General features: G+C 44.4%; 1 protein-coding gene across 8 annotated transcripts in view; it reads right to left on the bottom strand.

Annotated features, from left to right (window-relative positions):
* Positions 1-12,884, bottom strand: part of LOC133403871 (amyloid beta precursor protein binding family B member 2-like) — a 77,327-nt gene that overhangs the window by 32,941 nt on the left and 31,502 nt on the right. For 7 of the 8 annotated variants that reach the window (XR_009768743.1, XR_009768741.1, XR_009768744.1 and 4 more), the window contains 7 exons: positions 12,428-12,553; positions 11,275-11,346; positions 10,920-10,970; positions 8,174-8,259; positions 7,804-7,864; positions 3,065-3,211; positions 1,774-1,901 (listed from right to left, as the gene is read on the bottom strand). Coding sequence is in view for 1 of the 8 variants with exons in the window: in XM_061679235.1 (XP_061535219.1) it covers positions 1,774-1,901; positions 3,065-3,211; positions 7,804-7,864; positions 8,174-8,259; positions 10,920-10,970; positions 11,275-11,346; positions 12,428-12,553 (671 nt within the window). In the remaining 7 variants the exon portion in view is untranslated. The remainder of the gene's footprint in view (positions 1-1,773; positions 1,902-3,064; positions 3,212-7,803; positions 7,865-8,173; positions 8,260-10,919; positions 10,971-11,274; positions 11,347-12,427; positions 12,554-12,884) is intronic. The other variant, XR_009768746.1, reaches the window with a different exon arrangement.

The following is a 12,884-nucleotide window of genomic DNA, read 5'->3' as shown; positions in this document are numbered from 1 at the left end:
AAAAACACAGATACTGCAGGATGACAACCCCAAGTGGACAAAAACAATACCTGCAGCTCACATGCACGTTATTGTGTTTAAGTACGCAAAATACATGTGTAGAGGACTACTCGATTCATATATGGAATAATTGGTAGAATTCTAAAAATATTCCCTATCTGCAGCCCTACACGAATGTTGGGCGAAGTTGTCGACGCGGGCCGTTTGTGTTTGCAGACGTCTCCGCTGCACGTGCCACACGCACGAATTCGCCCCCCCACGAGTGAAAATATGAATGATGCTTTTACTTTGGCTGCTCGAGAACAAAGTAGCCACTTGCCTTGGCGCAACGCCGGCTCCGAGCAGTGAGACAGAACTTCGTCCCCCAATTACGAAACCGAGAGATTTCGACCAGATTGTAACGAGTGGGATGTGACGTGTCCTGGAATTGATCATCCTTTGTGGATTTTGATGAACTGAACAATGTCAGAGATTTTATTCATACATCTGGGAACTGTCTTAAATCTTCTTACGCTGCACTTTTTTGTAACGTGTGACATACACGAGCAGGCAGTACATTTTATCTTGGTAGAACACAAATCGTAGTGCCTTTCTATTTGCAAAGTTGTGAAGGATATCAACCTCACTGATTTGTACCATTTTTAAATATCTGCCGTGGTACTGGACCTCAACGGCGTTTCTTCCATGCAACAACAGGGCTGGAACAGAGATATCTTGAAACAAAACTGCTCTCTGATGTTGTCCTATGTTTGCTGTGTCACATTTTCTGTTATTGACTTCATTGGTAGAGTGACAGTGAGTATTAAGTCCCTTACTGTTGCACACAGCGCCTTCTAGTGGTTATCTTGCTGCACCGCAACAGTGTCAGCCGGGTCAATAATGATTGGCTGCGAGGTTTGTTTGTGTTTGGATTGTCCTTCACCTTCGTAAGGGTATACAAGAAGTAAAACCTTAGTTGAATAAGCATAAAATAGAAATCAAAGGTGAAAGGGTCAAATTGATGAGATGTTCTGAGCTTGGATTTCAAATGAATTAGTGAAGTCGACTGAGCTGAGATTTGAATGTGTTTATTCCATAGCTGGCCCCCGTGCGCTTTATGGAAAATTGACAGAGCTGCGTGCCGAACATCGGGAGACGTAACCAATTTGCATATGTAGTATTGAGGTTGTGAACATCAGTGTCGAGCTGGGAAAAAAATCTCGAAAGGGCAAAGAAAACTGAGCTGACGGAGACAGAACTTTGTGGAGGAATATGCAGATTCTCGATTCATTTATCTCGAAAGTCGATTAAGGTGTTTGAAGACGGCGCTGCATGAGCAGCACGGTCACCGATCCTGCAAAAACGTTTTAGCAAAAGAAAAAGCTTATGAAGGTGGGAAGGATACGCATCTCCCCATATGACATTACAATATATGAAGCTGCAATAAAAAGCTTTAAGGCTTTTCTGATTGACAATACTTTGCAATTTACAGATGACGCCAATGGACTTAGATATTTTATTACTGACGAGGTGAACGTGGCTCTTCCGAATTTAACTCTCGTCTATAAAGACTCCAAGGAAACTTAAGAAAGATAAGAAATTTCCGATGGATAGTCCAGTTTTGAGCATGATTTGCTTTTTAACGTAAAGATAATATTTACATTGAGAGATAACTTTTTTAATTCTAACCATTTTGAAATATGATCTAAACCAGTATTCGTTTTGGCCTTCAGTACAGGGAAATCCGCCTGCGAAAAAAATACGTTTGTGTCATCTGCAAAAATGAAAACCTACCTGCCATTGTCGCGGCCAACGCCCCAGACGCGGATGCTGGCGATTGGCTGAGAGTGAAGAACACTGCGGTCCATCGGGTCCACCAGGTTCAACATATCGTTCTCCAGCAACAGGTACATGTCCTTCCCCTACACACACGCACGCACGCACGCAAGCGGATTCATTAAGCATGTAGTTTCAATGTCGCCAAAGGGTGCGAGCTGCTGTATATGAAGGTTTTGTGACACGCCCCTTATCAATTAACCCGTTAGGTTGAATGGACGCTATAGACATAGGCCAACACACAAATACAACTCAAGACGCACTCCAAAACCAAATCGAAAGTGGGGAGCAACGCCTTCTTCTTTTGTGTGTTCACTTCCTGTAGGTGTGCTGGCCACGTGTCCCAATACTTGTCCATAAAGTGACACAACTACGCTAATAAGTAAGGATGGCCTAAATTTCTGTCACCCAAAGGTTTTGGCCAAAAATGGCCCCAAAGTGTATTTTCGCTTTTCGGCCAAAAGAGTTTCGCCGCCGAACCGACGACGAGGCGGCGTGCTCCGGGGGCGTCCCGGTCTCACAGTTTAGCGGCTACGACGCTCATTCATCAGTCTTCATTAGGGCTGGCCATAAAACAAGACACACCGATCTCTGGAAAGAACCTTTTCTTGGTGAAGATTTGAGACGCAGTCAATAGACTTCCAAAGATTGCGTTCGTCCACGTTTTGACACACGGTAATAACGCGAGTTGACCCAATCGTGTGTCGACAACGGCACCACGCCGAGTTTGGTTGACGCACATCAGCAGAGAGACGCAACTGGCGCCGACGTTTGCAGCCGACAGGGAAACTACCGCCCTCAGTTTCCCAACCAACACAACTCCACGCTGTCCAACATTTCCGCCGTTTCCCGTCAATGATGTCATCGCCCATCTGAAATCAATCTCTTTAATGTTCAACGTCACGATCAACTTTTGACAGAAAATACATATTGAAATCAAAAGGTTAAGAGTTAAATAAAAAAAAAAAAAAAAAAAAAAAAAAAAAAAAAAAAAAAAAAGAGTGATTTGTTTTGTATTGTGATATATATCGATATCCACTGACATGAAAACAAATAGAATTTTTTTGTGAGGCCAATGCACAGTCATAGCCATAAATGGAATTTGACTAACAATTGGCATAAAAATCTCTTGCGGTGTTTCGATTTCTGGCCAAGAATTTTTATTTCAGCGCGTCGCGACTAATAATAGCAAACGGTGTCCATATTAACAGGAATGAAGTACAACCATATTGGCTGGCTTCAGGCTCACCTCGCCCCAGATGCCGACCGTGTCTCGGATGTCGTTCTTGCAGTAGGACAGCTGCCGGATGCAGTTGTTTACAGCCACGCTGCTCTTGCCCGGCGCCAAGTCCTCCTCGGCCATCTCCACCCAGCCCAGAGAGCGCACTGCAAAACACTGACACACGCACGCAAGCAAAAATGACGAACACAAACTCAAAACTGGCGCCACGTCACATTTCTGCAGCGGGTGTTTTAAACAACAATAGATGGCGTCACGTGGGCAAGCCACCACAAAGGCCAGCTGCGTGCCCAAAAAGGAAAAAAAGTGATTAAATTGACCTTTTATTCATGGTCAAGAATCATCACGTTACTGAAAAGATTGCATTTTCCATTGTGAAATGTTTTAATGGCGCTAATGAGACATTAGGTCTACAAACCTAACAGAGTGGGTTTATTTTAAGTGGGAGTTCGGACTTGCGTTGTGCACCAACCACCCTCTCGTCTTTGTTTACGCTGCCACAGTTACAACCTCAACCCTATTGCAGATCATGCCAATTCCACAATGCGATGGGTGACAAACGTTCATCTTGGTTGACAGAGCCAGCCGTGCGCGTTGCCGTCAAATATTTATTGCTCGTTCAGACGGGACCATCCCAAACAAGAGAATGATGTTCATCTTGCAATTTGTCATCCTTTCTCCAGATTATTTTGACTTCGTAGCATTTACTTTTTACTTTGATTAACAAGCAGAATTTAAAGATGCCTGACAGCAATCAATAGCCGAGTGCAAACATCTCTGCAGACACATGTACAAGATAAAAATGTAAAGATGACAGATGTACCAAAGGGAGCCTGTGCAGAGGGTGCACTGGTTGACCCAGTTTATAAAGAAGAGCAATGTGTCCTCTCTACATTTTCTATGCCCGAATGTTCGGGTGGGTGGGCCTGTTGAGCGTTTGGCTCACTCAAACACGTCCGCAGTTAGCAGGCAAAAGGTGGCGGACCCGAGGCACACGTCCAGCGGTCTTGAAAAAAGTACTTACTTACAAAAGGCAGACAAGGATCATGGAAAAAAATCTAAATACTAAATTAACAAGGCCTTGGAAAATCAAAAATCAGAGTAACAAGGAAACACAAATAAACAAAACACTCACCACTTGAGAATATGCGACAAAATTTAGGACAAGTGATGTCAATGAACACAGACTCAAAGAAAGCAGGGAACTACAACCCCAATTCCAATGAAGTTGGGACGTTGTGTTAAACATAAATAAAAACAGTACAATGATTTGCCAATCATGTTCAACCTATATTTTATTGAATACACTACAAAGACAAGATAGTTCATGTTCAAACTGATCAACTGTACTGTTTTTAGCAAAATCATTAACTTAGAATTTGATGGCTGCAACGCGTTCCCAAAAAGCTGGGACGGTTCATGTTTGCCACGGTGTTACATCACCTTTTCTTTGAACAACATTCAAGAAACGTTTGGGAACTGAGGACACGAATTGTTGAAGCTTTGTCGGTGGAATTCTTTCCCATTCTCGCTCGATGTACAGCTTCAGCCGTTCAACAGTGCGGGGTCTCCGTTGTCGTATTTTACGCTTCATAATGCGTCACACATTTTCAATGGGAGGCAGGTCTGGACTGCAGGCAGGCCAGTCTAGTCCCTGCACTCTTTTATTACGAAGCCACGCTATTGTAACACGTGCAGAATGTGGTTTGGCATTGTCTTGCTGAAATAAGCAGGGACGTCCATGAAAAAGACTGGCAGCTTATGTTTCTCCAAAACCTGTGCGTACCTTTCAGCGTGAATGGTGCCTTCACAGATGTGTGAGTGACCCATGCTATTGGCACTAACACAGCCCCGTACCATCACAGATGCTGGCTTTTGAACTTTGTGTCCATAACAGTCCGGATGGTTCTTTTCCGCTTTGGCCCGGAGGACACGACGTCCACAATTTCCCAAAACAATTTGAAATGGGGACTCGTCGGTCCACAGAACACTTTTCCACTTTGCCTCAGTCCATCTTAGATGAGCTCGGGCCCGGAGAAGCCGGCGGCGTTTCTGGGTGTTGTTGATAAATGGCTTTTGCTTTGCACAGTCGAGTTTCAAGTTGCACTTACGGATGTAGCGCCGAACTGTATTTACTGACATTGGTTTTCTGAAGTGTTCCTGAGCCCGTGCGGTGATATCACGTCGTTTACACGTCGATGTCGGTTTTTGATGCAGTGCCGTCTGAGGGATCGAAGGGATGGATCGGTTTTCGGCCTCGCCGCTTACATGCAGTGATTTCTCCAGATTCGCTGAACTTTTTGATGATGCTATGGACCGTAGATGATGAAATCCCTAAATTCCTTGCAATTGTACATTGAGGAACATTGTCCTTAAACTGTTGGACTATTTTCTCCCGCACTTCAAGAAAGAAGTGAACCTCGCCCCATCTTTGCTTGTGAATGACTGAGCAATTCAGGGAAGCTCCTTTTCTACCCGATCACGGCACCCGCCTGTTCCCAATGAGCCTGTTCACAGGTGGGATGTTCCAAACAGGTGTTTGATGAGCATTCCTCAACTTTCTCAGTCTTTCTTGCCACCTCTCCCAGCTTTTTTAGAACCTGTTGCAGCCATCAAATTCTAAGTTCATGATTATTTGCTAAAGACAATCAAGTGGATCAGTTTGAACCTTACATATCTTGTCTTTGTAGTGTATTCAATTAAATACAGGGTGAACATGATCTGCAAATCGTTGTATTCTGTTTATGTTTAACACAACGTCCCAACTACATTGGAATTGGGGTTGAAAAATACAAGCCAACTGACGAGATAACGAGGCACACATGGAACGGACGCGAGTGGCTGGAGGGAGCTGATTGGTAGACGCGGGGGGGGGACACGCTAATGGCCGCCAATGCAGGACCAGGAGAAGAAAATCCAGCTTCACAGAGCGACTGACGTCTGCCCGTCATAGCGTGCCGACTCTGCATTTGGAGCAGGGCAGGCGGTGCATGGCCGCGTGCGGCAGGTGGCCCCGTTTGTCTCGCTTTCAAACCAGCACGTCATATACTGGACACTCTCCAGTCGTCGGAGGCCGTTTCCTTCTCGGCTCTCTTCTTGCGGCGGGCCTGTCTGACTTCCTGTCTTGCTCTTACTCACTCACTGCGCAGGGATGTGGGGGGGAGATTTGTCTCAAAATTATTGACACAAATATATCTGTGATTTACTCCTGTTTTTTAGATCCACAAATACACTATATCCGCAATTTACGTTTTTCAGAGCCACAAATATAGCCACGATTTACAGATGTTTGTTTTTTATGTTGTGTGTGCATTTATCATGACTTATTACTTGTAAATAGTCAATTCCGCTTGTGAATTGTTGAAGGTGCGTTTGTGGATCAGCGAGCACGCGCATTTATTTTTTAGACAAACGTAACGCAGTTTTTCAAGCTATTCACACACACAAGTTGAGAATATAATATTCACCCGTGTGGGAAGGGCCGTCCCACCGTCCGCTAGGTGGCAGTGTCGCCGTCTCCGTTGACGACTTGACTGCAAGTCATTTTGATTGGAAACCGACAGTCTCTGGTCCGAGCCTACTGAAATTCCCGGGAAACCGACCGTGGCTGAACAAGGTGGACAACCGGCAGCCTCGTCATTAATAAGTACAAGAAAAAGAAATCGACTTCCTCATCCGTCAGCAAGATACAAAAACCAGCTTTTTATTACAATAATACAAATTCCTGGAGTGTTTTTGACATACTTGCCAAATAAAGATGATTCTGATGTTTCAATAAGCACAGTTGGCTCACTGACGCACAAACACACCAACAATTCACAAGCAGAATTGAATATTTACAAATGATAAGTCACGATAAATGCACCCACAACATTGAAAAACACGGGTCAATCGAGGATATATTTGTGGAGCTGAAAAATGTGTAAATGGCGGCGATATTTGTATCAATACTTTTGAGACAAACCCCTCCCCATACAGGGAGTGCCACTAGTTTGTCATTCGAACGCTCTTTTCCTTTTTGCGTTAGTGATGCTTGAGCCAGAAGAATTCTAGTCGCTAATTCAAATGTTATTGCGGTCATAAAGATTGATAATTAATTGGGTGGAGCGCAGTGCAGCTGCATACATTTTGGTTGGAAGGCAGTACCACCACATACGCGTACCGCTTCAAAAATGAAATCACGGATTTCATTGCAGTACAGAGGAAATATTTCAGATGCAGACCACCACAGTACTCAGTGGGTGGGGAACTGGCCGGGCCAGCAAGGCTTCCTCTGCTGGCCTAAACACCATTAGATGCACCGACCTAGATTTACAACCTGCACTTGAGTATTTGTTCTGTGAAATTGTAATTCATGTATTTTTTAACGTTTCCCCCACTCCCCCCCCCCACCCCCCCCCCCCCCCTTTTTTTTAACGTCCCGTCAGAGGTCAGCTCGTATGTGTGCTGCCATGTCAATCTATGCCCACGGCCTTCACAATCAGTAGTGCTTTACTTTTTTTAATTGCGACATGATAGTGGTGGTATTCAGTTGGTTAAGTCCCCGCCGAAGCCCCAGCTACCAAATGCGAGGCCTGACACGGGTTGAACTGAATCTGAAAGAGCAAAAGAAATGCAGACAGGACGCATCACTGAGGGGCGCAATCGAACACGCGTCTAATCCCTCAGACACAGGAAACAAGAAATTGGTAGCAACAGGAGACACCGCTGTATTTGTGCTTCAACGTAAGGCTGTGTTTGGTCTTTACCTTTGATTGTGGATCACTGTCGCCACTACTGGAGTCGTCTTCTTCCACCGCTGGACGGTTCCTGGAATAAACGTCAAAAGCAGATATGGAATATAGTGACGCTGTTCTAAGACGAGCAATGAGGTATCGCCGTGGCGACCGTTAGATCCACTGAGCACAAATCTACCAGAGCCGTCATTACACTGACAGACACCCATTTCCTGATCGGGAGAGTCAATTTCCTGTTTCGTCGGAAGTTATTTAAGAGCGATTAAGGGCTAGATAGGAGAAACTGACCAGATGCCGATTTGCGCATCGGGTAATTGAGTCACAAGAGCACAGAGAGGATTTAAAACTACGGTGGTTTTGTAAAAGTATGATGATATTTTACCTTAACTTTAGTGACGCGTAGCGAAGGGTTGCACCCTCAAACTCCTTGAGGCTGGGGTCAGGGTTCACCGTGGCCTCCTGCAAGTCCTGGTGCGTGGAAGCAATATAGTCAGAATGTGGAGAAACGACCAGAAGACCTTAAAGCCCCCTTCACACATGGAAGCACAAATATTGTGTGCCGAGGTCAGTGGCTTTCATAATTATGCTTAATTAGAGGAAACGTCTGCGTCTCGGCAACTACACATCAGCAGAGCGTACAGGCTCGCTCAATCAATGTGCTACACAGTATAAGGAGATCAGGTTAACAGTACTGCTTACCGCTTAGCTTGTTTCTTGCTATGCGTAACATGGAACAACATAAACATAAACTACCGGTCAAACGTTGGAGAACAACCCAATTTTTCCAATTATTTTTTTGTTTTGTCTTTCAAATTATGCAGTTCAATTGCTCATTTTACTCCGAAATGAAAGCACATAAATAAACTATTCAAGTTACAGAAGAAATCAAGGAATCAATCTACATACAAAAATGTATACTTAACCTTTGACTCATGAAAGTCGCCACCTTGGGCAGCTAAAGAAGCTGAACTCTGGTGGGCATTATCTCCAAAATGGAAAGCAAATATAAGATATTATATATATATATATATATATTCATGTGGTTAATAAATAAGAAAGTCTATTGCATGTAGTATACTGTGCATATAATATATTGTGTTGTGGCAGTAGTATATGAAAAGAATGAAATGTTGCAATACTGAAAATGGAACGGAGACTAAAGGGGTCGGTACAAATAAGTTCTACTTCTTCCTACTCCCTTTCACACATGTATGAGGAAGCGAGTTAATCATTACTAGTGATTGGGTTAAATACTGTTTCCAGGTCCCCCCCCCCCCCTTGTCTGTGTTGTCTCCATAGGGGATTGTTTGTTGTTTCCCTTTTTTCCCACAACAAGTATTATACTTGGAACAAGTATAAATGTTTGTTCTTTTATTTAATACATGCATGTTCGGAATAAACAAACAACATATGATTTTTTCCCCTGCGGAAGTTCCCACAGCTGTGAGGCTATTCATTGAGCTTCAGCTACTTGACTTTCAATTAAAAAAATAAAAAATAAATAAAACTTGGAAAAAACATTAAACTGGTCTGAAGGCTCAGTGTCAAGACTTGAACTTGAAAGTTCAAGAACTTGAAACACAAGTGTGAAAGCAACGCAAGCTACACGCAGTGCCACAACAGAGCCGGCAAGGACTTTCTGAAGTATATTGGATTTCCATTTCCGAGATTATGCCACAGGTGTTTTCAGCTGTTCTGAGTCATGAGTCAAAATTTTAGAATGCATTTTGGTTTGGCGATTGATTCCATGTTTTCTTTTGTAACTTGAATAATTGATTAGTTCAGAATCAGAATCATCTTTATTTGCCAAGTATGTCCAAAACACACGAGGAATTTGTCTCCGGTCGTCTGAGCCGCTCTAGTACGACAACAGACGGTCAATTTACAGAACACTTTGGAGACAGAAAGACATTGACAAAAAAAAAAAAACAGTCACTAAGCAGTAAAGGGTTGGTCGTTATCTGGTAATGCCGGTACATTCTGTGCCACGATTGCGGAGTAAAATGAGAAATTGATCTGTATCAATTTCAGTTTAAATAAAGATGGAAAAACTGGGGTGTTCTAAAACGTTTGACCGGTAGTTTAAATTCAATTCCAAAAGAAGCGTGTATGTTCCTGGACTTTGTTACTCGACAAATCAAACATGATGTTCTGTACAACATATTGGCTTAAATGAAGGCAATTTGAAACATTACTGTTCAGTCTGGTTTCCAACAAAATAAGCTAAAGTGTTGTTGTAGTTTAATAGTATATGGCCAAAAAAAAAAATTAAAAAAAAAATAAAAATGGTCTCAAATTCCTACTGTGCACATACATTGTAATTTAATGTTTTTTGCACAAACAGTGGCCAAGGGCATTTATTTACTCAAACGCAGTGAGTACCAAGACGTTTGAGGAGGCCTCCATTTGTACAAAATGCATGTGGAAGAGCTGTAAGCTCCACTTGCATCATTTGCAAGTCAACGCGCTACCAGTCTCATTATCGGGAAAATATTTCCACAGCGAGTTTGCTGCATGGCTCAAGTCAAAACACGTGATTGGCAATTAATCAATTTCGAGATCAAACTGTCATTGCCGAGTGCTAAAGTCAACGTTTCGACTCGTCGCGTCATCACCTAATTTGCGATGCGCTGATCTTCACCAGGCCATATGGCAATTTGATGTGTGCGAATATTCGGCTAAAACCTTTTGACCAACAGTATGCATGTGGGAGAAGGGCTGAAAGGACGCAAACTTGTCACAAATCATGACACACCGAATACCAGCATGCATCCAAAGTGCATAGCGGAGTGCTGTGGCCGGATGGAGCGACGGCAATGGTGCGCCTATGTGCAGCGGGACGTGCTCAGTCATCAAGCAAAGGGAGTTCGTTCACACGTAGAATGCAAACACGTTCATATCTATGCAGCAGGAAGGTGGAGCGAACAGGCCGGAAAGAAGCACGTTGAGTGTGTTGCTGCGGCCACGCTCATCAGGGATAGGACACGACACTGCGTTCGGCTGGTTGATGTTAGCGCTTCAGCCCACGCATGCTGTCCGGGCAGTTAATGGCGAGCAGCTCATTACAATTAATTCACACATTCACAGTTTGGAGTGGCGATAAGGCTCGTTGAATGCATGATACTTGCCTTCCACACCTCACTATCAATCTTTCCGCCAAAATCCCCCCACATGTGCTTCTACAAACGGCGTTTAAAACACAAGTGCACATATAGTTGGGGGTCGAGGTTGAGAGGGAGAATCAAGGGGGAGAGACAGAACAAGGCTGTTAACTAACTTGCTCACTGCACACTGGTGTTTGTTACAATGAGGAGCAACTCTGGGAAAAACTATTAAGCTCAAAAAAGTTTCTCGCTCCTATTGAACATTCACCTTCCCTTTTAGAATTAGTAAAAGATGAAAATTCATGACAATCAGCAAGAACTTTGGAAGTTGAATTTCAGTTTTGAAAGAAGGGCAAGAGAGAAATTCAGCGGTTCCCACCTTGTCTTTGTCTTCTTGATGCTGGGGGGTAAACTCTTGATCTGACACCCCCTGTAGCGATGCGGATCGAGGCTGGACAGCAAAAACAAAACAAAAAGGACAAAAATAAGATATACACACTATCGGACCAAATTTCAAAAGAAGAAAATAAATTCGAGTAAAAAAAAAATTAAAAAAAAAAGGTAAAAAAAGGTGAGCAGGTGGGGGGAGTGCGTGTTATGGTTGGAACACACGCGACACTGTCTTGATTTTCGCATTTGCGCATTACTGGACACAATCAATAACTACGGTGGCGCTAAAAGCAAAAAATCTCAATAAATGAATGCTCCGTGAGTTCAAATCTTCTGTCCATCCATCCATCCATTTTCTGAGCCGCTTCTCCTCACGCGGGTCGCGGGCGTGCCGGAGCCTATCCCACCTGTCATCGGGCAGGAGGCGGGGTACGCCCCAAACTGGTTGCCAGCCAATCGCAGGGCACATCCAAACAAACAACCATTCGCACTCACAGTCACGCCTACGGGCAATTTATGGGGCAATTTAGAGTCTTCAATTAACCTTCCATGCATGTTTTTGGGATGTGGGAGGAAACCGGAGTGCCCGGAGAAAACCCACGCAGGCACGGGGAGAACATGCAAACTCCACACAGGCGGGGCCGGGGATTGAACCCGGGTCCTCAGAACTGTGAGGCTGGCCACCGTGCCGCCCCAAATCTTCTGTCAAACCGTTTATTTACTTTTGAACGGCTACATTTGTCTGCTCGGAACGTGAAAAGATGTCTCTTAACGTAGGATGCGCATGATGATGCACCGAGAGGCCAGGAAGTAAAGATGGACACCTCCAGCGTCACATCATCCCGCCAACATCAGTCAGTCCCATCCAAGTCAATGTTTTATCTCGCGGCCGCACCTCTCTGTCAATCTGCTTTCCTCGCCGTGACCGAGCGTCACTCTGCACGACCCACCTCGCTCTTAGTCTACGACGCCACTGGATTATTGACAGTCTTCTCTCATTGCTCGCCTGTCTTGTTAGGTTGTTCCTTGTTGTCAGCTGTACAGGAAACTATGGCTCACGTCATTAAAACCGGTTCTCACTGCGCGTTCAGGTCGCGTCTATCGGGGCCAGGTAAAGAGGCGCACGCCGGCAGGTTACTTACCAAATAGCAGCTGTTGATGAATCCACACGTGGGCAGGACGCGCTCGTGGAGAGGCTCCACTGAGCTGTCGGAGGTGGTGCTGCCCGAGCGAGCCGAGCCCGTGAAGAAGACCTCTGCCTGACAGGACTACAGACGCGTACGGGCGCACACAAAAGCCACGTGCACGAGCACAAGCAAAGTGGTGAGACAAATGAGCAGCGGATAGCTCCTGCTAGGACTTTAATAAGCCTTTAAACACTCACTCATCACAATATTTAGAAAAAGTGCAGTCTAAAGAAGTCAAGATCAAGTATAACAGCTCAGGGGTGTCAAAGTCCTTTTTGTCACGGACCACATCGTAGTTAAGGTTTCCCCTTGGAGGGCCGGTACGACTGTGAACAGTCGTGGAAAAAATGATTAGACCACCCTTCTTTCTGTAGTTTCTTCTTCATTTGTAATACCTGCCTAACTAAAGGTA

The sequence above is a fragment of the Phycodurus eques genome, chromosome 6 (genome assembly GCF_024500275.1).
Source record: "Phycodurus eques isolate BA_2022a chromosome 6, UOR_Pequ_1.1, whole genome shotgun sequence".
Taxonomy (NCBI): Eukaryota; Metazoa; Chordata; class Actinopteri; order Syngnathiformes; family Syngnathidae; genus Phycodurus; species Phycodurus eques.
This window is presented reverse-complemented; position numbering and strand designations above follow the sequence as displayed.